The sequence below is a fragment of the Grampus griseus genome, assembly GCF_964374135.1.
Source record: "Grampus griseus genome assembly, chromosome: X".
Lineage (NCBI taxonomy): Eukaryota > Metazoa > Chordata > Mammalia > Artiodactyla > Delphinidae > Grampus > Grampus griseus.
Genome location: NC_138999.1, coordinates 33265630 through 33292521, shown reverse-complemented (window position 1 = coordinate 33292521; position 26892 = coordinate 33265630). Strand labels below are relative to the sequence as shown.

General features: G+C 41.4%; 1 protein-coding gene across 5 annotated transcripts in view; it reads right to left on the bottom strand.

Annotated features, from left to right (window-relative positions):
- Nucleotides 1–26892, bottom strand: part of SYTL5 (synaptotagmin like 5) — a gene marked incomplete at both ends in the record, with an annotated part of 100984 nt that overhangs the window by 32841 nt on the left and 41251 nt on the right. For 4 of the 5 annotated variants that reach the window (XM_082681380.1, XM_082681383.1, XM_082681382.1 and 1 more), the window contains 3 exons: nucleotides 11290–11424; nucleotides 14585–14693; nucleotides 16122–16237. In XM_082681380.1, the coding sequence (XP_082537506.1) occupies nucleotides 11290–11424; nucleotides 14585–14693; nucleotides 16122–16237 (360 nt within the window). The remainder of the gene's footprint in view (nucleotides 1–11289; nucleotides 11425–14584; nucleotides 14694–16121; nucleotides 16238–26892) is intronic. The other variant, XM_082681381.1, reaches the window with a different exon arrangement.

Sequence of the window (26892 nt, the reverse complement as noted above, 5' to 3'; positions counted from 1 at the left end):
AATTGAACTTACCTCTCCACCCTTTTTTCTTCCCACTGCTCACCAGCACACTCCCAGCCAGCCCAGGTTCCCTACAATTTTTTCAGCTTACCATGCTCGTGCTCATGCTTCCACTTCTAAGGCTTTTGCTCACGTTCTCCCCACCTGATATGCCCTATTTGCCATTCTCTGTTTATCCAAATCTTCCCCATCCTTCAAGGGCCAAATGAAGTCCAGCCTCCCCAGTCATGCCTTCCCTGTCTATCACAGGCCTTGTCAACCTCTGCTCTACTCAATTTCTGGTAATTTACAGTCTTTGCCAAACTATGTAGAAGTTGCCTACACAATGTCTTGTTTGGTCTTTAACAGATACGTGGGCGTTGGCGCCTCTTTCAACTGTGACCTCCTTGGGGACAGAGCTGATGATATATTTATCACGATATCTCTAGCAGCTTCACAAGATCTTGGTGCACAGGAAGCACTCGGTGCCTATGTAATCAAAGATTGGCAATTATATTTTCTCAGTGTTGTTTTTAGTGACTGACTCATGGCGCACATTTAATGAATGTAGGATAAAAATAATGACATTTTGTTAATGGGTTTGATTCACTTTCATGTTTGCTAAACCTGATTCAATGCCATTCAATAATGATTAATGAAAAACAGTTCCTGCCTGGAGGTGATCACAATTTTCTTATTAAATGGAGCTTCGTAAGTAAATAAGTTTTGACAAATTAGTTTAAGAGAAGTGTTTGTTCTTCTTTTATTCTTTGTTCTCAGTGAGTACAAAATATGCTAAATGGGAAAATATAAGCCCTGATGAATTTCACTCTTTCAGTTACTATTTTAATAAGTTATAAGTGCACCTATAATAATAAACATCTTCTTGTTAAAGCACAATAGTGATTAGCGCTCACAGTTGAGCCCGTAAGAGGAGAGACTTATAGGAATAAAGGAAGGGGACTTTTTAAAAAGAATGATGGCGCACGGGTCATTACTAGAAGATAAATCTGGCAGAAGAAAGAATCAGCAATGACCAGCGGAGCTGTCAACCACAGCTTGTAAGTGTTTTCAAGGCTCTGCACCAGAGAAGCCACCAAAACCAAATATGTCCTAATTGATACGAGCAGCCACCAACACTCTCGATAATTATGCAAATAGCAGCTGCATTTACTGAGTATTTTCTAGGTGGTTGACACTCCCCATTCCGCAACATCCATGTTAAAAAAAAAAAAGGTATTAACATCCCTATTTTGAAGATAAAGAAACTGAGTCTTGGAGAGGTTAAGCAATTACTCCATACATGCATGCGTGTGTGTGTGCATACACGACAGAGTTAGTATATGACAAAGTCAGGATAAAAACAGAACTGTCTGCTTATCCAAAGCCTACACTCATGCTCATGCTAGTTTCTCACATTGCTTATTCATCATTTCACCAAGATCAAACTGTCACAACCAGGCAGGTTCTACATGGACAGAATGTAGAAGGATGTTATCAAGAAGAAGATAACGAAAGGATCGGAGACCTGAGAGTTTGTTTCTTACAATTCGATTAAGAGAGCTAGGAAAGTTTTCTGGGTAGGAGTCCTTCGATCCTACACAGAAACAGAGCCTGCTGCTTCTTTCTAGAAGCAGTACTTTGAATAAATTATAGTACTGTGGACTCTGCTCAGGAGGGGTCTATGACTGTGTCTTTTGAGTCTAACAACAAGAAAATAAAATTTTGTGATTAAGGACATTGATACAATTTGAAATTCTCAGTTCCTTGGTGATTTACCTGAGTCCTCCTATCTCGGGTGCTACAGTTCTACATTTGACAACAGTTAAATATATTCATACCTTTCCCAAGTGATGCTACTTATTCTCAGAAGTCCAACTTACAAGGGTCTTAGAGACCTACCCAGTGATCCTGCCCTGTGTTCATAGGTTCTCTACTCTTATAACAATACTACCACAAAAATGTCTCTCCCTCCTGTTTTAGGTAAAATCTCCTTAAAAAATAAAGGCTAGGACTGAATCTTGCAGAAAGGAGCCCAGACGTTATGATCCAAGGGGATTTATGTGGGTATTTCTGCTTGTGTCTGTGCTGAAGGTCCTCTCAGACCCAGGTAGTTTTGGAAAAGTCCCCATCACGGATTAGCCTTGCTAGGACCCAAAGTCCTACTTCTGTGGAAGCTCTGGTGGAAGTTGATTAATTGTGGTGATGACATTCAAGAGGCTATCCTGTAATAAGGAAAAAAGTCTTGGGATCATAAGCCAGCTACTGGAAATTACTGTTGCCAGAAGCATTATCTCAAAAATGGCATATACTTTCACATTTATCCCTGACATTCACTGTAAGCTTCTTAAAAATATTTTCCTCTCAGTTGAACGTTTCAGTTGATTAAACTAGAAAAGACTTAGTCTAATGAGGCGGAATATCGTAAATATTTGGGTGCCAACTCTTTTAGACATTATGTAAAATCTGACATAAAATACATGAATCTTCACCTCTTAAATAGAAAGAGGATAAAAGCTTCCTCAAGCCTAAATTAGAGAAATTTAAAGTTCAATTAAGAAAGAGCTATTTCTGATCCCGATATCTTGTTACTGATATTTAAATTAGAAGTATTAGCAATCAGTGCTACCAAACCTTGAAGCTGAACTCGGCTTAGGGGGAAACCGACAAGAAAAAGATACATTTATCTCGTTCTAATAGGGCCCGAAGTATGGGGAATATGACACTGTCTGGGGAGCTTGGAAATTCTGAGTTACTTGAAAAACACATTCCCTAGGGTAAAAAAGAGTGTCATTTACTTTAGCTTATGAGATGCTTTTTAAAAGCCTTCTGTTTTGTTATCTCTAATTTCATGCTGGCCCAAAACCTGGAAAATGGCTTCCTAGATATATCCATTTCTAGATAAAGAATCCAAGTTTAGGGGACAGAGACTCTAATTTAACGAGTCGCCTTTCTGGTTTACAGAGAAGTCTCCCAGGAGTTGGAGCCCGGAAAGAATTTCCCAGGATTCAACCTTCCCAGAGCAGGCTGACAAGGTTGAGCCTGTGCCTACCTGGGTAAATGAACGCTCCCCTAACGACCAGCCGAAGGCAGCATTAACCTGAGAGATACGACACTCGCTGGGACAATGAGGCTAGGGCGTAACATGACACAGAGGTGGCATGACATTCGTTCTGCAGTTTACGCGCTGTCCTAACTTCTTTTGGTTATTTCAGATCTGAAATAAGTATGGAAGGGACAGGCAAGGGAGGTTGTACTTAGAAAGTGACGTGAGCCTGTTAAATGGGAAAGAGGTGTTAAAAGGAGAAACAAAAGGGAAAAAAGCTGTACGTGGCTCGACCTTCCAGTTTTTGGTGATCCCCAAATGCAATGTCTTTGTCAACACCGTCGTACGTGAGCTGGGTGGCCCTCACCCTTGGTTGCACATCGCAAACATCCGGGGAGGTTTGAAACATCCCGATGCCCAGGCCACACCCAAGACTAACCACATCAGAGCCTCTGGGCACGGGATCTAGGCATCCACGTGTTTTTCCGCGGCTCCCGCGTCCCCTACCACCAGCCAAAGCTGACAAACACTGGCCTAAACTGTGGATGACTTTAAATTCATTGATCTCAGGCGTCTCTCCAACCGCCTTGTCGTTTCCTCTCACAGCACGACTTTCTTTATTCAGCACGGTGCTCGCATCAAGAGAGCGGAGCTGTCCTCACAGCTTAGATTGTGAGGAAGGGAAGGACGCTTTCTGTGTCAGTGAGTGGATGTATGGCATCAGGGGTCAGCAAACTATGGCCCCTGTATCGAACTGGCCCACCACCTGTTCTTGGAGAGCCCACGAGCTAAGAGCGGTTTTACATTTTCAAGTGGTTGGGGAAAAAAAACAAACCCAAAACTCAAAAGAAGAATATTTTGTGATGTGCAAATTATGTGAAGCTCACGTTTCAGTGCCCATAAATAAACTTTTATTGTAATGCAGGCATGCACGGTCACTTTTTGTTTTGTGTTCAGCTGCTTTCATGCGCCTGCCAACTACAAATTGGCGCTTGCCATCTGCCTCTACAAGGATGACGTCACTAACCACTGCAGCCACTGATCTCCAACACCCCCTGAAAGGAATTCAAGGTGGAGATCAGGAATGAGGCCCTCCGTGCTCTGGGCAAAACTGGCAGAACAGCTCTTCAGAGAGTTAGATATTTTCAGGAGAAGATTTGATGAGCCCAATTCTTGCATCTCTTTGTATCTAGGAAAGCACTAGAATCCTTCATGGTGACGTCTGCTCCTCGTGACTAGCAGCCAGCCTCTGCCAACATGTGTGCTTCACTGCACGTCCCCCTTCCCTAAAGTCACATAGTGCCCTGACCTTCCGCCTGTCTCTCTGCAGCACTTCCTCAGAACTCTCTGAAATGCCGTCTCCAAGACGACAGACCTCATTTTGCCCCCAGTAAAACTTAACTCACAACTCTCAGGTTGTGCACTTTTTTTCAGTCGACACTACAACAGCACAGTGAGTAGTTGAGACAGAGACCATCTGGCTCACAAAGCCAAAAAATATTAACTATCTGTACCTTTACAGAAAAGTTTGTCGGCCCCTGTGTGTGTCTCCATTTAAAAACCAAACTCTTTGGAGAGGTCAACACACCCCAAAGGAATGAATTTCTGGTACTGGGTGTGTGTGTGTGTGTGTGTGTTATACTTAGGCACAAATGAACCATCCTAAGAGCTCTTGAACTCTGAATTAGAGAAGCAGATAAAAATGGAAGAAGTGGAAATTCATTAAGCAGTTTCTCTAGCTGCAGTTTCCTCTGAAGCCACTAGCTTTCTGTGGCTGAATTACACGTGTTTTCCTTCCTTTTCCTTTTTGGAGAAAGGACAAATATAATACAATGTGGTAGGTGCTCAGTGAAATCTTGTTCGATGAATCTTAGTGTTAAGTATGTAAAGAGGCTTTATCGTTTGATTTACTAAAACAAAAGCTGATTTGTTTGATGGTTTTTAAATGTTTACGGTTTCCTCAATGAATCTGTTTCCTTTAAAAAGACTCTCTAAAATGGAGCAGACAGTCATCATGAGGGAAGGACTCTGGGTATGAGGGAAAAGAAAATTAAGAACAGGTAGAACTCTCAGTCTGATAATATTTTGGTCGTTTACAATCACAACAAAATTCTGTTCCCATGTCTAGTTTCTAAAGAATGGCTGGGGCTTCCCTGGTGGCGCAGTGGTTGAGAGTCCGCCTGCCGATGCAGGGGACACGGGTTCGTGTCCCGGTCCGGGAAGATCCCACATGCTGCGGAGCGGCTGGGCCCGTGAGCCATGGCCGCTAAGCCTGCGCATCCAGAGCCTGTGCTCCGCAATGGGAGAGGCCGTGACAGTGAGAGGCCCGCGTACCGAAAAAAAAAACAAACAAAAAAAAAACGCAGAACAAGGTCATCATTAATAATTAGAAGTTTCCTATCAGTCCTCTTTCTTCTTTAAATCATATTTCCAGTCCACTTCCCCAAAGAGCTGTATCCTAATGTAATACATATTTATGCTATAAAGTCTTTTATTAATCATTCTGTCATACTTCTATATGACAAATACACCCATATGGTTTTAAATTCAATTTTTAAAACAATTTTCTGTGACTATAAGGTTGTCAGTATTTTTTTAAATCCTTTAGATTGAGTTATAGCTACAATCATTAATAATAAAGATACCTAGTAATAACCAAATTGCTTAAATATATGTAACTTTTGGTAAATAATTATTAAACATACCCAGTAGATTTTTGGAAATGAATCTATGAATGAGATGGCTGAGTAAGTGTATGATGGTACCTTGAGTAAAGGAGGATTTCAGTCATTAATATTTTGAATTCTGTTTTGATTTGGCATAAATGTGTCTTAGAGGAAAACAGAGGCAAAACACTCTATGACATAAATCACAGCAAGATCCTTTTTGACCCACCTCCTAGAGAAATGGAAAGAGAAACAAAAATAAACAAATGGGACCTAATGAAACTTCAAAGCTTTTGCACAGCAAAGGAAACCATAAACAAGACCAAAAGACAACACTCAGAATGGGAGCAAATATTTGCAAATGAAGCAACTGACAAAGGATTAATCTCCAAAATTTACAAGCAGCTCATGCAGCTCAATAACAAAAAAACAAACAACCCAATCCAAAAATGGCAGAAGACCTAAATAGACATTTCTCCAAAGAAGATATCCAGATTGCCAACAAACACATGAAAGGATGCTCAACATCATTAATCATTAGAGAAATGCAAATCAAAACTACAATGAGATATCATCTCACACTGGTCAGAATGGCCATCATCAAAAAATCTAGAAACAATAAATGCTGGAGAGGGTGTGGAGAAAAGGGAACCCTCTTGCACTGCTGGTGGGAATGTGAGTTGGTACAGCCACTATGGAGAACAGTATGGAGGTTCCTTAAAAAACTACAAATAGAACTACCATACGACCCAGCAATACCACTACTGGGCATATACCCTGAGAAAACCATAATTCAAAAAGAGTCATGTACCAAAATGTTCACTGCAGCTCTATTTACAATATCCAGGAGATGGAAACAACCTAAGTGTCCATCATCGGATGAATGGATAAAGAAGATGTGGCACATATATACAATGGAATATTACTCAGCCATAAAAAGAAACGAAATTGAGTTATTTGTACTGAGGTGGATGGATCTAGAGTCTGTCATACAGAGTGAAGTAAGTCAGAAAGAGAAATACAAATACCGTATGCTAACACATATATATGGAATCTAAGAAAAAAAATGTCATGAAGGACCTAGGGGTAAGACAGGAATAAAGACACAGACCTACTAGAGAATGGACTTGAGGATATGGGGAGAGGGAAGGGTAAGCTGTGACAAAGTGAGAGTACCATGGACATATATACACTACCAAACGTAAAATAGATAGCTAGTGGGAAGCAGCTGCATAGCACAGGGAGATCAGCTTGGTGCTTTGTGACCACCTAGAGGGGTGGGACAGGGAGGATGGGAGGGAGACGCAAGAGAGAGGAGATATGAGGATGTGTGTATATGTATAGCTGACTCACTTTGTTATAAAGCAGAAAGTAGCACACCACTGTAAAGCAATTATACTCCAATGAAGATGTAAAAAAAAAAAAGAACAAGTGGAGAAAACTGGAATGTGCTTGGGCAGGGGGTGCTGGGGGGGATATGAGAAATTGGTTGGTTATCAGAAGGTACAGGTTCCCATGGTTAAATGCTTGCCGTATCCCCCAATGTCATGATAGAAATGCTGCTGAGAAGCACAGCAGCATCCTTTATCCATTTGTTACTGAACAGAATAAATGTTCACTTCCAAGTTCCACTTTTCCTTTCTGTCTTTTAGGGGACACTACTGATGTCGCACCCAGATCCCCTCAGATCCATTGTACCAGGCTCCACACACGCATCCCTAGCTTCTGGGTGCTTTTCTGCTAATGGCTTGCACCTATGACCTTCAGAGATTTGCCTTTAGCACTGGAGGCCAAGACATGCCTTAAGGTATGCCTCGCCTGACCCTCAGTTAAATCTGAATTTCAGATAAACAATCAAGAAGTTTTTAGTATAAAAATATACTACTATTTACGTAGTATATGAAAATAAGATTTCATGAAACATGCTTTTTAAAAAGTTCTTTATCTGGAACTAAAACTTACCTGGGCATCCTGTGACATTATTTGCTAAATATGGAAACCCTGTCTAAGGGAACCTACAGACAATGACTGATTGGGACAGAAGTGCAATGGTTCAGTTGCTCAAAATGGAAAAACCTTTATGTTCCAGAATCCCTTGCAGGATCAGGCTGTGTTCTCAAACTCAGACCTCACCTGAGATAGCACATTGCTTATCTTCCTCCGTTTCTTTATTCTGTCTTTCTTATTCCCTTACTGGTTCCTCCTGGAATCATTTCAATTAACAAATTCCTCACTTAGGAATCCTTGCCTGAGGGTTCGTTTCTAGGAGAGTAAGATTTAAGATAGATATCTCACAAATCACACCATATCGACAAGTCATCACAGCGTGAAAGGAATTAGGAATCACTGCCCTGAAGAGCATTCTGTTTATTAATTATAGTTCACATTTACATTCTTTTTAAAAAATCTCATCTGCCTCATGTGTCAAGTCCCTAGCAACCAGTGAAGAGCCATTTGCCATGTTCCTCTGAGAGGCTGCTGAGGCTTGACTAAGCCATTCACACATTTCCCTGCTTTGAAACTACTGAAAAGAAATAAACTCTAACCAGGCATCTACTAAAACATCATTTCTACTCTGATATGTTATGAGTTTTAAAAAAGGATGCCCAAGCCCAACTGCTTCAGGAAAAGAGCAACAAACTATGAAGAAACATGCACTGAGGAAGAGAAAGGGGAATTAATTGCTAAGCTAGGTCAGGTAATAGACCAAAGAGACCAGAATCTTGCAGTTCTCTTTTGGGGAACGTACTGTTCCATATTAAAAAGGATTTATAGGGAGGCTGCAATTCTGCTTGCAGAACCTAAGGAGAAAAGAGTCTGCCAGCTTTACCACTTGGCTTTGCAGAATTATTGCAGCTCCAAGCAAACAAAAAGAAGCTAACATCTTTACGTGACGGGAGTGAAGAAAAGATGGGCCACCTCCTGCCCCAACTTTTCTAAGGAATAATTTGGGGATAAGGTAATTCATCTTGCTATGGCAGTCCATTAATGAGTCATCACTGTGATAAATACATGTTCTAGGAAAAGGACATGTTGTTCTACTGATCTCCCAAACATCCTCACTCTCTTCCTTCATGCGAAAACGTTGTTCTTGGCATGCTTCAGCCAAAGCACCCTGACTGCTATATTCTATCTATAAACCATCTCGGGTATTCACAATTTAAAATATAAAATCTACTTAGGGACGACCTTCCAGTTTACAACAAGAAAACCCCTGGGTCAATGCACCAGTCTTTGGTGAAACAAGTCCATATGGCTTTATAGCTTTAACTGCATGGGTCCGTTTATACACGGACTTTCCTCCCACAGTAAATACTGTAGTACTACACGATACACAGTTGGGTGAAGCCTTGGATACAGAGGAACCGTGGATAGAGAGGGCTGACTGTCAAGTTATACTCGGATTTTTGACTGGGCAAAGTGTGTGTGTTGGGGGGTGGTCGGCCCCCTAACCCCTGTGTTATTCCAGAGTCAACTGTATTTATACCCAGCAGTAGTTAAGACACAAGGAATAAACCTAGGCAGGTAGATTCTGAAAGAACGGCGTAAGCAATGGGATACTGGAGAGCATGCCCCTTACTCTTGTTGAGTAACTGTAAGACAAATTAATTTAAAATGCAATAATTTAATGTTTGTTGGGCCAGGAGACTTTAAGTGTTTTTAACGGGGGACTCCATCTTTCCTCGTTATGTATATATATTTTCCCTTTTAAATGCCAGCCTGAAATATGAACCAAGAGGGCTCCTCCACTGAGTCCCCACGAGGCTGAACAAAAATAGCAACACTGGGCCTCCCTGGTGGCGCAGTGGTTGAGAGTCTGCCTGCCGATGCAGGGGACACGGGTTCGTGCCCCGGTCCGGGAAGATCCCACATGCCGCGGAGCGGCTGGGCCCGTGAGCCATGGCCGCTGAGCCTGCGCGTCCGGAGCCTGTGCTCCGCAACGGGAGGGGCCACAACAGTGAGAGGCCCGCGTACCGCCAAAAAAAAAAAAAAAATAGCAACACTAAGCGAGATGCTTATCATCTCTAAATAATCTTGATCACTGTCTGAGAGTCAGGAATTCAGCAATCAAAACCCAAAATGAGCTTTTTTCTTTATATAAAGTTTTCGTGGGACACGACAGGGGGCTACCCCAAGGGAAGTCAAAGGAAATGACTTCAAGGACAAACGCAACCAGGGTTTAAAGTATTTTTTTTTATCATAAAGGAAATAAATCTATATTCTTAAAAATTTGGAAAAGAGTGAATACAGTGATAATCTTTTGATAGTGGATGAGAAGTGATTTATTTTATGCTTATTTTTTTCTGTGCAGTTTTACATAAAGTGACACTGGTTTAGAGGAATGCTACAGGGCAGGGGTCCAGTAGCGGTCTGCAGCCTGTTAGGAACCGGGCCACACAGCAGGGGGTGAGCAGCCGGCAAGCGATTGAAGCTTCATCTGCCGTTCCCCATCGCTTGCGTTACTGTCGGAACCCCCGGGGAAAAATTGTCTTCCACAAAACCAGCCCCTGGTGCCAAAAAGGCTGGGGACCGCTGCTATAGGGAAAAAGGTATCAGTATAAGAGTAACTGTGCTCTTAATGAAACATGAGGGTAGATCTTTTTCTCATCGTTGCCTTTGATAATACACCGGTCGTGAAAATAAGCCTTGACTTTATGCCCCAACAGGATAAAGAACATCAAGCCTGATATGAAATGACTACGCTCTTGGCTATCCTTTCTCTCTTTACTTTTCTTGACAAGGTGATAGCTCTATGCATAGGAGATTTGAGGAGCTGGCCCACTGACAACAAGTTAGAGGTGGTGGAACTAGAAAGAAGTGGAATTTATGGAAATTCTCTGAGGCAATTCAAATGAAATTATTTTTAATTTTTTAAAAGCTGCAGGGGACTTCCCTGGTGGCGCAGTGGTTAAGAATCCACCTGCCAATGCAGAGGACAGGGGTTCGAGCCCTGGTCTAGGAAGATCCCACATGCTGCAGAGCAACTAAGCCCGTGTGCCACAACTAATGAGCCTGCGCTCTACAGCCCGCGAGCCACAACTACTCAGCCCGCGAGCCACAACTACTGAAGCCCACGTGCCTAGAGCCTGTGCTCCATAACAAGAGAAGCCACTGCAATGAGAAGCCCGCGCACCGCAACGAAGGGTAGCCCCTGCTTGCCACAACTAGAGAAAGCCCGCGTGCAGCATCGAAGACCCAACACAGCCATAAATAAAAAAATAAATAAATTTATTTGAAAAAAAAAGCTGCAAGGAATGTATGACACTTAGAGGTTTCTTTTTCAGAAGCTTAAACAGAAAAATATCAAGAAATCAATGAAAATAATTTATTTTCCTGGATCTCTCCATCCGAACTGCAGCCCTGAGTCTCAAAACATCAAGTCTCAGCCGTGCAGGTAACACAGATGATTTCAATAGCTGTAATTCCAGAAGTGTAAGTGCTTTCCATTTCAACTAAAATATATCCTCCTGGCTTTTCACATTATGCGTTAGATCTCTGAGAGGGAATACTTTACAGGTGTCCAGAAGCACTGTTTGGATGGAAATTCATCAACCTTATCCTCAGGCTATCCCATTGGCCAATCTGTATGTGTCTTACCTGTCTGAACCAGGGGCTGACTTTAAACTCCGAAAATTTTGGCTGTCTAAGTCCAAGCTGTAGCTCCGCCCACTTTCAGTTTTTGAAGTTACAATTTCTCCTCTGGTTGCTGATCTGAACTTGCTAAGAAGAAATCTGAAATTATACATATATGTATATATATATATTTAAAAGCAAGACAAGAAAGCGTTTAAACATATCATTTCAAAAATACCATTTCTTGTACTTTCAACAGTAAATAATTCTTCTTTCAAGCAGACTTGGGGCTGAGAAATTCTGGACAGTCCCCAGGGCTTCTGCAGTAGAGTGTCAAAGGTTCTGGTAGGCTCCCAAGGCTGTACCAGTTGCTGGTAAGCCAGGCCTCTGTCCCTCCTAAGAAGACCATTGACTTTGGGGACTCGCCACTGTCACCTGAGAATGGAGAAGCAACGCCTGGGCAGAGCCTGTTTATAGGATACTGAGAAAAGGGAGCTTGAACTCACCTTGCTCAGAGAGGAGAGCTAGGGTGATCCTCTGAGACCAACTGAGGTAGCAACTTATTAGACCGCAGCTCCCTGAGAGCAGCAACTCTGTTCTTCTTGTTCCCTGCTAGGTCCCCTGAGTTTAGAGAGATGCCTGGCACGTACTAGAACCCAGACAATTCTTGTGGAATAAGTGACGGCACCCATGTCCCTGGGGTAATAAGTTTGAACAATGGAATGGCTCATACCAGATGAAATCTGATCGCATGCCCATTGCACTAAATTACTAGGAACTTAAAAAGAGCTTTTCAGAAACCAAGATTCAAGTCACAATCCAGGCTACCAAAGGCCTCAAACATGGATCTTTCCAAATGCACTTGGATTAAAAAACCAAATGCACTTGGATTAAAAAACCAAAGCTATATTCTTTTTGTGATGGTATCTGGAGAGACCAGTTCGTTTACTTTACAGGCTCCAGTTTTCTCAGGGGGAAAAAGTATTCCAGAGGTACTGGGACAATCTTAATAGAATCTGCCGAGTTGTTTCTGTTTCAAAGACCACTAGAAGAATGTCTCGTCAAAGTGTCAGAAGCTTTCATCTAACTGGAAAATTACATTTTTGGTGAGAATAGCAGTTAATATAATGTCAATTTATGCTGCTCTGAGAACCACCTTGTGCATGTCCTTACCTCTGCAGTGCTGCTTATGGTGTCTCCTCCACCTGGAATCACTGTTCCTCCTCTTTTGTTATCCTGGCCCCATCCATCTTTCAAAGTCCTCATCAAGTCCCACTTAGAATTTCATGTCTTTCCCAATGGCCCCTGTGCCCTCCCGACATCAATGATCTAAGCCACTTATTTAATATTTAATTAATTATTGGGACTTCCCTGGTAGTCCAGTGGTTAAGAATCTGCCTTCCAATGCAGGGGACGTGGGTTCAATCCCTAGTTAGGGAACTAAGATCCCACATGCTGTGGGGCAACTAAGCCAGCATGCTGCAACTACTGAACATGTGAGCCACAACTAGAGAGCTCGTGTGCCGCAACTACAGAGCCCACGCACGCTGGAGCCCATGTGCCACCACCAGAGAGACGCCCGGAAGAGCCCGCATGCCGCAACTAAGACCCAGACCCGATGCAGCCAAAAAATAAATAAATAAATTTAAAATTCAAAATTTAAATTATTTATTTCCATATTCTATCTCTTGTAGTTAATTCCTTGTCTTGTTGTTTTAGAAAGGCTTTCAGGCAGCTCATATTGTCATCTTATGTTTTTCTAAAATCCTTCTGTACAAATTAACTTTTCAGGTGTGGACCTTTGAACCTTTTCTTCCCGACTAGGTGTTATATTCCTTGAAGACAGAAGCATCCCATGCCAGTTTTGAGTTCTAGCAGGGCTCACTGTTGTCTCCTAGCTCCAAGCCCACCATTCTGTAACCCACACAGTGATGCCTGGCCTGGGGTCTGTGCACTACAGCTCCTAGAAGCACTTGTGGGCTCTGAGTTTGATTCAATCAGACCACTGATTCTTTTCGATGGGCCAGGCACCATGCTGGATACTGTAGCACAAAAGCAAAAAAGACACTGGGCCAGCACTAAAGGAGCTTACGATTAAACGGGGGTGGTATTGAGCGAGACCAGTTCATTTACTTTACATTCTTGTGCAGGGAGGGGCTTTGTGTCAGAGCGCACCAAGTAACGAGTGACGAGTGACGCATGGGCACAAGGCACCGAGTGACGAGTGACGCACGGGCACAAGGCACCGAGTGACGAGTGACGCGTGGGTACAAGGCACCATGGGAGCCTCGAGGAGTGACAAATGGGTTTAACGTGGTAGGAAGACTCAACACATAGGATGTATGGTCCCTCTAGGCTATCTTTCCCGTTCATCTCTGCTAATTAACAAAGACATGGTTAGTCATGAGTCTTTGAGTCAAATGACATTTAGGTTTCATGTCTACTCACAGTTCCAGATTCTTTAAAAAACAAAACAGAACAGAACAAAATGGACTTTCTGTAGCGACAGATGAAGGCTCAGGCACTGGCAGCCCCTCACATTGGCTCCTGCTGAGAACGAAGCCACACTACCCAGAAAGAACCATAAAGCCACTTGGTGTAGATTAGGATTCTCACTCCCTCGGCCACAAAACTGGCCACCAGTTGCCTGAGAAATGGAGACTACAACAGGCAGGGCTGTAAGGCAACAGTTTGCTTTTTGGGTCCTTATGACCTGCATTTTGGGGGCCACTTGACTCTCCCTGATGGAACCTTCTCACTCCGAGTTTCCCAGCGCCTCCCTGAATCTTGTGTCCCTGTGTGCCTCCCATTCCTATTCTCAACACTTGACACATATTTGCTTTCTGAATGAAGTCAGTGAGGTGGGCAAATGATTTCTTCCTTAAGGAGGCCCGCATTTCAAAGAGGGGAGACAATGTTTTAAGCCCTATTCATAAATCTCTGATTTGGAGGTTTCAGTTTGCGTCAGCACTCAGGTTGGGTGCGGGGGAGGTATGTTGACCCTACAACAAAGGCAGCTGTCACCTCCTTACAGACAAGACTGGCCCTAGCATGAAACCTTCTACCCAGAAGTAAAGGACCAGATATGTCAAGTGAAAGAAAAACTCTTACAGGTTCAGGTCAGAAGGGACCTTTATCTAAAACTGAAAGTAATTAAAACTGCATTTCCTGAGGAGAATGATAGGAGAAGGTTACCTCGGATGAGTCTGTGACCTTCTCTGGGTCACTTAGGTGACATTAGACTTGAGAAACTAAGGCATCTATTTCACAAGTGACTGGAACAAAGGTCAAAGATTCCCTTGAAGAGGCTGGGTCTTACCCCTTTTTCCTGGGCCCATCGTGGCTGGCCTTCCGCCCAGCAGAAAGCGAAGCGTCTGACTTTTCTGCGTTCTGGTGGGTTTGTTCTTGGCTTTGTATTTCTTCAGCTCCTCATGAAAGACAACCAGAAGACAAATTTACATATGAAGTGGCCAGAAATGAGAGCAATTTTCTATTCTTCATTCACTTTCCTACATTAGCACAGGACACAGAAGTCTAAAAAATTGGCAGTGATGTGCCCATCCATGTTTCCCGGTCACGCACTTATTTCTAATCTGTTGAGTGTTCCACAGTTGAGTGAGGACTAAGATTGGGGCTCATCTGTGTGGGAGTTTTGCTGAGATACGCTTTCTAGGGGTGACGGCAATGGAGCAACTATACATGATCCCTCTGCAAATATTTTTAGGGAAGGGGAGCCTGGTTCATGAGAACTCCAAATCCCTAGAGACTGAATTCTAGCATGGGATACTAGAAACGATCCCCTGATTTTTGAACACATAAGCCAGACTTCCCGGGAGGCCAACACCTGTGCACACACCTCGTGACTTGAGAGACAGTCTACACTCTGGAAGGTGCTGAGGTTTGAGCGGAGGAAGCAGCCAGAGCTAACTGCTTACTTCTAACTCCACTCTGTCCCACTGTGGCATCAGACCTGACGTTACCCACCTGGGAAAGCCCTTCCTTGCTACTGTGACACCCAGAAGTGGCACTGGAATCAGGTCCAAGCCTCCCAGCCCTACCCGCCAGACTTAAAAATAAGGGCATTTGTCTCCAGTGTCTGAAAGGGGAGATACCCTAGGAACAGACCAAAAGACACCTGCTCCACCTTTACTACAGCATACCTGAGAAACATGATCCTAAACACAGGTTCACTCAATATTTAACCAATTAAATTGTAGTCTCAAGGCACAGAGTAATGTTCTCAAGGGGGGGTGTTATTTGCATTTGGTGACAGTATAATTCCTCATTGAGTGAAACCGTCTTGCGCAATTTCAGGCCATTTAGCATCTCTAAATGCCATTAATTCCCCCATAGTCATTGGGACAATCAAAAATGCGCCCTTGCATATCTCAACACTCGCCTAGCTTGACGGAGGGGGGCACAGTACAAAATATCAGCCCCTGGTTGAGAATCACTGGATGAGAAAAAACAACATTTAAATGAAATCTGAAACACATCCTGTTGAAAAACCAAGGATTGCTTTCACAATGTGAATCATGTAATTCACCTGTTTTATGTCACTTTCTTAAATGTTCAGTAAAATATTGGAAGTGCCTTCAGGAAAAGACCCGTCTGTGATGAAGATAAACGCCTCCCCTGGAAATCTCCGTGTGTCACGTATATGAAAAATCACTGTGGGTTTTATTTTCTACCGACTTCCTCTTCCCTTGTATGAACTGCAGACTTAGATTTCATGCCACTGAGGTTTGAAATGACCCAAGGGATTCAGGAAATTCAACTGTTCTCACTTGCTACATAACATAGGGAAGGTATTTAGCCTGCCAAAATGAAGGTTAAAACAGTTTTGCTTCAGTTACCCGGACTTCTTCTTAAGAGGGACTGCCGGACAACATCAGTGCCCAGAACACTGACGTGCTTGAAACGCTTTGCCTTTTCTTCAAAAAACCATTCGCCAGTTACAATCCTTAGCTGCCTACTCAAAAGAAAAGAGGACAGCATTGGAATTCAATTCTTTAGCCAAATAAACTCTCAAAAATCCTTAATTAAGTAAAAAATAGCCTATAGTTATTTATAGCCTATAGGCTAAAAAATAGCCTATAGTTATTTATAGAGTCCATCTCAATCTTTGGAGTATATTATGGTGATTTTAATGGCCACTATTAGTTGCATACGTACTATGTACCAGGTATCTGCTAATTGCTCTTCATACTCAGTATACTTTTATCCACATAACAACCCTCTGTAAACATTATTATCCCCATTTTATAGAGGAGGAAACTGAGACTTAGAGCAACGAAATGATGTGTCTCACACGTAAAGCCAGGATCCCATCCCAAGCAGTCTGGCCTATAACTCAAGTTCTTTTTTTTTACATTTATTTTATCCAAGTATAGTTGATTTAAAATGTTGTGTTAATTTCTGCTATACAGTAAAGTGATTCAGTTATACATATATATATTCTTTCTCATATTCTTTTCCACTGTGGCTTATCACAGGGTATTGAATATAGTTCCCTGTCCTACACAGTAGGACCTTGTTGTTTATCCATTCTATTTATAACAGTTTGCATCTGCTAATCCCAAACTCCCAACCCATCCCTCCCCCCTCCCTTGGCAACCACAAGTCTGTTCTCTATGTCTGTGAGTCTGTTTCTGTTTTGTAAATAAGTTCATTTGTGCCATATTTTAGATTCCACATATAAGTGATATCATATGATATTTGTCTTTCTCTGTCTGGCTTACTTCACTTAGTATGATAATCTCTAGATCCATCCATGTTGCTGCAAATGGCACTATTTCATTTTTTTATGCTATAGCTCAAATTCTTAACCACTGCATCGGTGGGTAAATAATCTTTAATGACAACATTGGGCAACAAATGAAGGTTTTGAATTATAAAGGGGCCATGATCAGACTCTGTTTTCTTTTTTTTTTTTTTTTTTGGCCATGATGCACGGCATGCAGGATCTTAGTTCCCTGGCCAGGGATAGAACCTGTGCCTCCTCAGTGGAAGCACAGAGTCTTAACCACTGGACCACCAAGGGTGTCCCAATCAGACTCTGTTTTAGCACGATACCTTGATGTAATATAATGACTGAGTTAGAGTAAAGAGAGAATGGGACAAAGAGACAGGTTGGCCATGGCAACAGTCCAGGAGAGAGATGGCAAAAGCCGAGCTAGGGCAATGGCAAGACTAATAGAGAGGAGGAGACAAATTAAAAACGTAGGTGGTAGAAGGACCTGTCTGGGTTTCACAATCAGTTGAATGTGGAAAAGAAGGACCTTTGAATAATCACACCCATCTGCAACGGTTACACAAACCCTTTACCCCAGTTACACAGACCTATTTACCATTCTCAGAACATGGCCCATGTTCACTTACTACTTGTCCCAACACCTCTATGGAGGACTGTAATGGAAAATGATGAGGTTGAAAGGTAGGATTGGGTCACATAATGGGAATATCTGAATGTCAAGTGAAGGAGTTGGAATGCCATTTTGGAGATGCTAGGGAACTCTGGCAGTTTTTGTAAATTTCAGGTTGAATCACAGCATCTCTGGAGCATTGTAAGGGGGAGAAACCAGAAGCAGGAAGGCCAGTGAAGAAGTTATTGCAACAGATAGGATAGGAAATGATGAAGATGTGAATCAGGGTACCATGCGGGCAAGAAGTGAAAAGAAAGATAAAGATACTTGGGCCACTATGAAGCAGATAGGTTAGGGGGTCCCTGGAGAAAGGGAACCAGGAATGGCTTTCTTGACGTAGAACCCATTTTGGCCTAAGCCATTTTGTGATCTGAGCCTGGCTAAAATACTTGCCCTGGAACAGGTCTCAGTAATTAATGATCTTAAGGGAGGGAATGCAGAAACTAGGGAGGAGCAGTCAAGAAACAAAAGTGCAGCCTTGGGGCAGGGTCCTGGTTCCTTAAGAGATACACATAATATCTTTGAGTTCTGCAGGAACTAAGGCCCCCACCCAGGTGGAGGATGGAATGATAATGTCGCCCCTCCTGACTTCAATCAACTGAAGCTTGGACTCTGTCAACTTGCTCCAATTCTATGCTGCAGCTCCCTCATGAGTATGCATGTACTCAGCTTAAAGCTTCCCCAGTTTTGCTGTTGGGGAGACACTCTTTTGAGAACGATCCCTGGTGTTCTCCTTACTTGCTTCAAGTAATAATAAATACTTCCTTCTTCTCCCCATCTTTGGCTTGGCTGTGTCTACTGGCTCAACACCCACCAAGAGGCAAACCCAGTTTTCAGGTAACAACTGAGGATGAAAATCAGCAAGATCGGTGACAAGTCTGACATGGTGGCTGAGGCAAAGCAGCTAGGAGTCAAAGAGAGATTTCTAGCCCTAGAGTATTATATCCATGAGATTCAGTACCTGGTTGGACTTAGAAATTGACAATTGGATCTTAAATATAAAAAAAAAATCACTCCAGAAAAATATGTCAATTTGTTCTCCACAGCAATTATCCTGAACTAGTACTGAATGTAGGAAACAAAGGTAAGTTATCTATGAAACCCAGTTCTACTACTGGGAAAAAAGTGAAAATGTCATCCTTGGAGCAAATTATTCATTGAATGACCATAGCATGTACATCTCAAATTTCCTCTCAAGTGGCTAGATCATCTACTGAGAAGCAAGGATTATTGGATTAGCTCCAAAACTGTATAAAATACACCCAAACTGAATACTTGAATGGGTTAAATTATTTCTGGATACATCTTAAGTGATCTAGACTTATACATCAGTACTTATGTTGGAAATCTACGTGGTAATTGTTCAATTCTAAATTCTAAAGATGTTGCCTCTAGATTCCTGTCCCTTAATTATTCAATCAAATGCTAATGTAGGTACTGCTGTGATTGAACTTTGCAGAGGGAACTGAAGTTACCTATCAGCTGACCTTAAAATAGGGAGCTTGTCCTGGATTATCTAGGCGGGCCCACTGTAATCACTGAGCCCTTAAAAACAGAGGAAGAAGAGGAGGAAGTTGGATACTGAGATGCTGCCGAATGGGAAGTCAGACAGATTGCAAACGTGAGAAGAGGGCTCTGAGATGTAGAGGTCCATATGCAAGGATCAGAGAGACAGGCCTCTCGGAGCAAAGGCTGGCTCTTAGCTAACAGCCAGTGGGGAAACAGAAGCCTCGTTCCTACAGCCACAAGGAATCAGAATCTGCCCATGAAAATGAGCTTGGAAGTGGAATCTTCCCAGAGCCTCCTGATAGGAGCTCAGCCAGTGGACACCTTGATTTCAGCCTAGTGAACCGAGAGCAGAGAAACAAGCCAAACTAGACTCCTGAGCTACAGAACTGTGAGACTGAAACCGAGCAGGACCCTGTGGGGCTCCTGGGCGCGGAAGCCTTTCTGTTGTTTCTTGTTTGTAGGGAACAGACTACAGCCTCTGTGACCTTCCCTGTGTTCCAAAGGGCAGATTCGAACAGTTGCTAATCAGAGGAGGGAGGAGATGCAGAGACAAGGGAGGAGCAGTCAAGAAACAACAGTGCAGCATTGGGGCAGGGTCCTGGTGCCCCCTCAAGGGATACACATAACAGTATCTTTGAGCTCTTTACAGAACTAAAACCCCCAACAAATGGAAGATGTCAGCATTGTTCATTCCAGAGAAGACCACCTGAGGCCAGATTAAAGGAACCAGAGAAGCTCATCAAGAGACTACCTGAGGCCAGATTAAAGGAGTGCAGGCCCTGCACACACCCTAATCTTTTTTTTTTGTATTTTATTTTATTTTTTTTATTTTATTTTTTTAACATCTTTATTGGGGTATAATTGCTTTACAATGGTTTGTTAGTTTCTGCTTTATAACAAAGTGAATCAGTTATACATATACATATGTTCCCATATGTCTTCCCTCTTGCGTCTCCCTCCCTCCCACCCTCCCTATCCCACCCCTCCAGGCTGTCACAAAGCACCGAGCCAATATCCCTGTGCTATGCGGCTGCTTCCCACTAGCTATCTACCTTACTACGTTTGTTAGTGTGTATATGCCCATGACTCTCTCTCGCCCTGTCACAGCTCACCCTTCCCCCTCCCCATAACCTCAAGTCCGTTCTCTAGGAGGTCTGCATCTTTATTCCTGCTTTACCCCTAGGTTCTTCATGACATTTTTTTTCTTAAATTCCATATATATGTGTTAGCATACGGTATTTGTCTTTTTCTTTCTGACTTATTTCACTCTGTATGACAGACTCTAAGTCTATCCACCTCATTACAAATAGCTCAATTTCGTTTCTTTTTATGGCTGAGTAATATCCCATTGTATATATGTGCCACATCTTCTTTATCCATTCATCCGATGATGGGCTCTTAGGTTGTTTCCATCTCTGGGCTATTGTAAATAGAGCTGCAATGAACATTTTGGTACATGACTCTTTCTGAATTATGGTTTTCTCAGGGTATATGCCCAGTAGTGGGATTGCTGGGTCATATGGTAGTTCTATTTGTAGTTTCTTAAGGAACCTCCATACTGTTCTCCATAGTGGCTGAACCAATTCACATTCCCACCAGCAGTGCAAGAGTGTTCCCTTTTCTCCACACCCTCTCCAGCATTTATTGTTTCTAGATTTTTTGATGATGGCCATTCTGACTGGCACACACCCTAATCTTAACAGTAACCCCCTCCTTGAACCACTGCTATAAAACTCCTCACCAAATCCTCTCAGGTTGGGACAACAGTTCTTCAGGGGCACAAGCCTGCCGTGTCCCCCTTTTCCTGGTAAAGCAATAAAGCTAGCCTTTTCTACTTCACCCAAAACTCTGTCTCCAAGATTCAATTCGGCACTGGTGCACAGAGGCCGAGTTTTCGGCATCAAGATCATATATTTACATTGTTCTAAGCTGCTAAGTTGTGGCCATTTGTGATGGTGACCACAGAAAACTAACAGAATCATTAAACATAAAAACCTATTTGTTTTAGTATTCAACTCAGGAAATGATTTGCATGGGTTCTAAGAAGATACCTATGAAAAATTCAGAGGAAGAATAGGGCAGAGGTAGGCAAACTATGGCTTGTGGGCCAAATTCACTTCACTACCTGTTTTGTACAGCCTACGAGCTAGAGATGGTTTTTACACTTTAAATGGTTGGGGAAAATCAAAAGCAGAAGATTTCATGACATGTGAAAATTAATATGAATTATACTCAAAAGGCAGTGTCTATTAATAAACTTTTATTGGAACACAGCCATGCTCATTTGTTTATGTGTTGTCTCTGGCTGCTTTTCTGCTACAACTGCAAACGTGAGTAGTTACAGCACAGACCACAGTGCCCACAAAGTCTAAAATACTTACTGTCTGGCATCTTATTTTTTTAAAAGTTTGCCAACCTCTGCAATAGAACAAAGAATTGACACAAAAAGAAACAAGAGCAAGGGGAATAATACAGATCAGCGATAGAGAACCACCTAAGAGAGGCATGCCAAAGCCTCAGCTTGTATTTTTTGTTTGTTTGAGTTGGTTTTTTTGTCTTTGTTTTTTGGTATGTTCTTGAGATATAGGGTGAAATGGCCACATCGATGGCCATTTCATGTGTGACAGGGGAAAGAGGGCCACACCAGGTCTACATGCCCCAGGAAATGGGCCTCCATATCATCTTTACCATATATGCCTAGAGCTGCCAACACCTAACACAAATAAGACCTTCCCAGAATTGTCAGTCATTACTTCTTGCTATCCTTATAAGAACAATAACTATAATCCTTATATTTGCTCGACTCAGATATGGACTTGAGTCATTTGTCGTTTCAGAACTCTGCAACATCAGAACAATCTCTTGGGATCATGCCTTTGCCACCTTCTCAAGTCCTGGAGGTAGATGGAAGGCTTAGCTGAAGAACAGGGAGCTAAGGCTGAGTCAGTGTGTACCACGCACCAAGTCATGGATTAGCCACTTTACACATGACACCTAGAATCCTCACTATAAGCCATAAAGTAGCTATGTTATTCTCAATTTGCAGATGAGGAAATCAAAGCTCACAGAGGTTAAATAACTTGTCCAAAGTTACACAGTATTATGACAAAAACAGGATTTATACCGAAAGCCCTTTATATTTGGCAAAATTGTCAGTAAAGAACTTGAAGCTGTCAGGTATGACAAGGCTTTGAGTAAGGGTGAAAACGTACAGAAGCCAAGGAATAACATGTAGCATTTCATATGATGGGCTACGATTGTGTGTGTGTGCATGTACACGTGCCTGCCAGTGTGCCTCTGTGTTGGGGGCAGAGTGACAGGAATAAAGGAGGGGTAAAAGAGGAAAGAAAATAAACATGACATCCACTATAAAAGTTATATTCTTCTCTGCCACATCAATCTAATATTTCAGAAATACAAGGCTCAGAATAGACGATGTGTTTCCTATAGGTCATACTCTAAAGAGTGAGTTTGACTGAAATTGAGTTACACTCATTATTTCTGATTAATGATTACTGAGTATTCAGAATTTGCTAGGCCCTAATTTTAACATTAAACTCATGGGAGTTCAAACTTTCACTTGTAAAGTCAAGTTAAGTTGTCCTTAGATTTACAGGGGAAAAATAGGTAATCTTATCCTAAAAAAGAAGAACAGTGACCAAAAGATTCATTTTCTTCCTTTATCTTCTACTAGTGACCAGAGACATCTGAGATAAGACACGCTTATTAGATATGCTGAAATAAGATGAGTTTCTTTCTTACTATTCATAAGGAAACTAGAATTATTTATAAATTTATGCATTACACATCAAATATTTATTGCATTCCTACATGTGTTAAGCCCTGTGCTAAGGCTAAGAGTACAGATGTGAAAAAGACAAACAAGGACCCTGGTCTCATGGAGATGATGGTATATATTTATTCCTTTCTTCCCTTCCAACAGGAAAATAAAAAGAAACCCCTAGGCATATTATGGTGAAACTGTAGAACACTACAGATAAAGAGAACATCTTAAACGTAGCTAGAGAGGGGGGAAAAAACAGATTACATACAGAGGAATGATGATTAGGATGACAGTTGACTTTCAGTAGAAATAATGAAATCCAGAAGCCAGTGAAATGATACCTACAAAGCTCTGAGAGAAAATAACTATCAATCTAGAACTGTATATCCAGAGAAAACACTGTTTACGAATAAGAGTAAAACAAAAAAACTTCAGTAAAATAAAAAGTGAGATAATTTACCATCAATAGAGTTTCACTAAAGGAACTTCTAAAGACTTTACTTCAAGAAGAGTTAATTAAAGTAGATCTGAGATATAAAAAGGAATGGTGAGGGCTTCCCTGGTGGCGCAGTGGTTGGGAGTCCACCTGCCGATGCAGGGGACATGGGTTCATGCCCCGGTCCGGGAGGATCCCACGTGCCGCGGAGCAGCTGGGCCCGTGAGCCATGGCCACTGAGCCTGCGCGTCCGGAGCCTGTGCTCCGCAACGGGAGAGGCCACAACAGTGAGAGGCCCACGTACCACAAAAAAAAAAAAAAAAAGGAATGGTGAAAAGTGAAATTGGTAAAACACGTGGATAAATCTAAACAAATGTTGATGTAAAACAAAAATGATAATATCTAAATTGTTGAATTGAAAATAAGGTGTGTCTAAAACATAGGACAAAAAGTATATACAAGCCAGGCTGATGATATTTGGAGTTTAAGAATACCAAGTTCCTTTTACTGATTAGAAGAAGGCCATAACTAATGATTTATAAAATTAAATATGAATGTTGTGATTTCCAGGGTAACCACTAAAAATAAAAATTCATATAATATCTACACTAGTAGAGAGGATAAAATGGAATGAGAAAAATATAGTACTTCAATCAATCTACAGATAATATAAATAAAAGCAAATATTACAGTAATTGCAATAGAAACAAATGCAAATATTGCAATTACAATGAATATAAGTAGATTAAACTATAGTTTAAGAAAAAATATTGTCAAATTAAACTTTAACAATTATATATCATATATGCATAGCAGGTATATGTAGACATCATACATACAGCATATATGTATAGCAAATATTTAAATACATATAACATATAATTTAAAAGAGCAGATACGCTATACAGTCTCATCTTAATCATATGGACACAGGAAGGTTGAAAGGCAAATGGTAAAAAAATATATACCACGTAAATATTAACCAAAAGAAACTTGATATCGTTGTATGAATAGCAGACAAAATAGACCTTAAGGCAAAAGCATTTCTAGAGATGAAGGGGGTCATAAAAAAACACCTTCAAATCAGTAAAGACTAACAGCCTGATAGAAAATTTGGCAACATATAAATAGTCATATCACAGAAGAGGAACCCAAGACAGCCAATAAACCTATGAAAAGATGCTCAACCTCATTAGTAATCAGAAAAATTCAAATTAAAATCATAATAAGATATCCATTTATATCTACCAGTTGGACAACAATTAAAATTCTTCATGATGCCAAGTGTTGGTAAGATTGTAAAGGAAACTTTTATACAATGTTCGTGGAGTTTAAATTGGTACAACGATTATAAAAAACAACTTATCATCTTATAAGGCTGAAAATGCTCATACCATTTGCTGTTCAGTTTCATTCCTAGGTGCACTCCTTACCGGAGTCTTCTCAAACATTTTTGGCAGAGGTCACGGTAAGAAACACAGCTGGTTGCCAGAGGGGAGGGGGGCGAGGGGATGAGTGAATTAGGTGAGGGAGATTTAGAGGGTACAAACTCCCAACTACAAAATAAATGACTCAAGGGGATGAAATGTCCAGCATGGGGAATACAGTCAATAATAATGTAATATCTTCATATGGTGACAGATGGAAACTAGACTTACGTTGTGCGCCAGGAACTAACATAGTGTTGGAGGTCAATTATACTTCAAAAAAAACCCCAAACACATAGAAAAAGAGAACAGATTTATGGTTATCGGAGGCAGGAGATGGGAGAAAGGGGAATTGGAAAGAAAAAAGTATGTTTTATACCACAATCCAGAAAAAAACTACACATACACACACACACACACACACACAAGTATATATATACTTACATACATATAATTTTATATATGCTGACATTCTCTGTTTCCTTTTTTTCTTAAATGCTGGTCATGACCCGCCAATAGGTCATAACTCACAGTTTAAAAACCTTACCCAAGGAAACTCTTGTACATGTTTGTTAGGCCATATGTACAAGAACGCCATAGCAGCATTTTTTGTAACATTATAAACTAAAACAACAAAAATCTGCATCAACAAGAAAACAGATACATTATAGAATGATACAACAGTGAAGATGAACGGAATGGTATTCACATAAACATGGATAGATTTCACAAAAAAACGTTGAGCCAAAAAAGTCACAAAGCTTTTGCACAGCAAAGGAAACCATAAGCAAGATGAAAAGACAACCCTCAGAATGGGAGAAGATATTTGCAAATGAAGCAATCGACAAAGGATTAATCTCCAAACTTTACAAGCAGCTCATGCAGCTCAATAACAAAAAAACAAACCACCCAATCCAAAAATGGGCAGAAGACCTAAACAGACATTTCTCCAAAGAAGACATACAAATGGCCAACAACCACATGAAAGAATGCTCAACATCATTAATCATTAGAGAAATGCAAATCAAAGCTACAATGAGATATTTTTTGACGATGGCCATTCTGACCAGTGTGAGATGTCACACTGGTCAGAATGGCCATCGTCAAAAAATCTAGAAACAATAAATGCTGGAGAGGGTGTGGAGAAAAGGGAACACTCTTGCACTGCTGGTGGAAATGTAAATTGATACAGCCACTATGGAGAACAGTATGGAGGTTCCTTAAAAAACTACAAATAGAACTACCATACGACCCAGCAATCCCACTACTGGGCATATACCCTGAGAAAGCCGTAATTCAAAAAGAGTCATGTACCAAAATATTCATTGCAGCTCTATTTACAATAGCCAGGAGATGGAAGCAACCTAAGTGTCCATCAACAGATGAATGGATAAAGAAGGTGTGGCACATATATAAAATGGAATATTACTCAGCCATAAAAAGAAACAAAATTGAGTTATTTGTAGTGAGGTGGATGGCCCTAGAGTCTGTCATAGAGAGTGAAGTAAGTCAGAAAGAGAAAAACAAATACTGTATGCTAACACATATATATGGAATCTAAAAAAAAAAAAATGGTCATGAAGAACCTAGGGGCAAGACAGCAGTAAAGATGCAAACCTGCTAGAGAATGGACTTGAGGGTACGGGGAGGGGGAAAGGTAAGCTGTGACAAAGTAAGAGAGTGGCATGGACATATACACACTACCAAATGTAAAATAGATAGCTAGGGGGAAGCAGCTGCATAGCACAGGGAGATCAGCTCGGTGCTTCGTGACCACCTAGAAGGGTGGGATAGGGAGGGTGGGAGGGAGGGAGATGCAAGAGGGAAGAGATATGGTAACATATGTATAACTGATTCACTTTGTTATAAAGCAGAAACTAACACACCATTGTAAAGCAATTATACTCCAATAAGGATGTTAAAAAAAAAAAGAATACACACAGTATGATTTCCATTTCTATAGAATTCAAAAATGAAAAATGAGAAAATATATTACTTAGGGATATATCCAAGTAGACAGTAAAACCATAAAGCAAGGGAATAAAA